This window comes from Dermacentor albipictus, chromosome 1 (assembly GCF_038994185.2).
Source record: "Dermacentor albipictus isolate Rhodes 1998 colony chromosome 1, USDA_Dalb.pri_finalv2, whole genome shotgun sequence".
In the NCBI taxonomy this organism is placed as follows: domain Eukaryota; kingdom Metazoa; phylum Arthropoda; class Arachnida; order Ixodida; family Ixodidae; genus Dermacentor; species Dermacentor albipictus.
Genome location: NC_091821.1, coordinates 344,237,177 through 344,237,891, shown reverse-complemented (window position 1 = coordinate 344,237,891; position 715 = coordinate 344,237,177). Strand labels below are relative to the sequence as shown.

Sequence of the window (715 nt, the reverse complement as noted above, 5' to 3'; positions counted from 1 at the left end):
GCATGTACATGCGTCTCGATCGTGACAAGAGTGCCGACTCATTGCAGTGACGGCGGAGTGACGCTGCAGCTGGCGGAGGCAATCGAGAAGCCGGGCGTGTACAAAGTGAACATCGGAAGCAGAACGCCCACAGAGGAGGAGTCTCAGCACCACAACAGAGCATTCAGACTTCGTGTCCACGTTGCCATCACCGAATAAACACGGAGAAAGCCGGCTCGGCCGGCATTCATCTTTCATCGCCCTTTTCCCCACACTAGCTGCACTGCGGCGTGAAAAGCAGCAGCTGTTAGCGAGTCGAGCCACGCCTACATTATTAAAGTACTGAAACCTCCACGCCTGCCTCGATGAGCTCAACTTTCTAATACTTCACTATAATGCTCCACGCTTTTGTCTGGCACCATGACGTGACTCTAATACTACTATGTTATAATTGACTACTATTAAGTGCATTCATATAGGTTGGAATGTCAAAATGTATTTAGGTACAAGAACGAATACGTGATGTGGTCTAGATTAATTATGGCAGGGCCGGAAATATAATGCGTAGAACTGTTGGTCTAGCGAAGCAGCATATTGAGGGTTGGGGGAATGAGTGAATGAAACCATAATTAATTGGATAGGTTTAGTTCTCGCAGGACAGGAGTAACTCATGACCACTGAGGATATTAATGTAATTAGCATTCTTAAATATACTTCACGCGCTTTCCAGTACGTT

At 46.7% G+C, this 715-nt stretch overlaps 1 protein-coding gene across 3 annotated transcripts in view; it reads left to right on the top strand.

The window, feature by feature from the left end:
• Positions 1 to 333, top strand: part of LOC135911263 (fibrillin-2-like) — a 104,647-nt gene extending 104,314 nt beyond the window's left edge. For all 3 annotated transcript variants that reach the window (XM_065443577.1, XM_065443497.1, XM_065443647.1), the window contains one exon: positions 48 to 333. In XM_065443577.1, coding sequence (XP_065299649.1) covers positions 48 to 198 — 151 coding nt within the window. In that variant the 3' untranslated portion in view covers positions 199 to 333. The remainder of the gene's footprint in view (positions 1 to 47) is intronic.
• Positions 334 to 715: the final 382 nt, after the last annotated feature.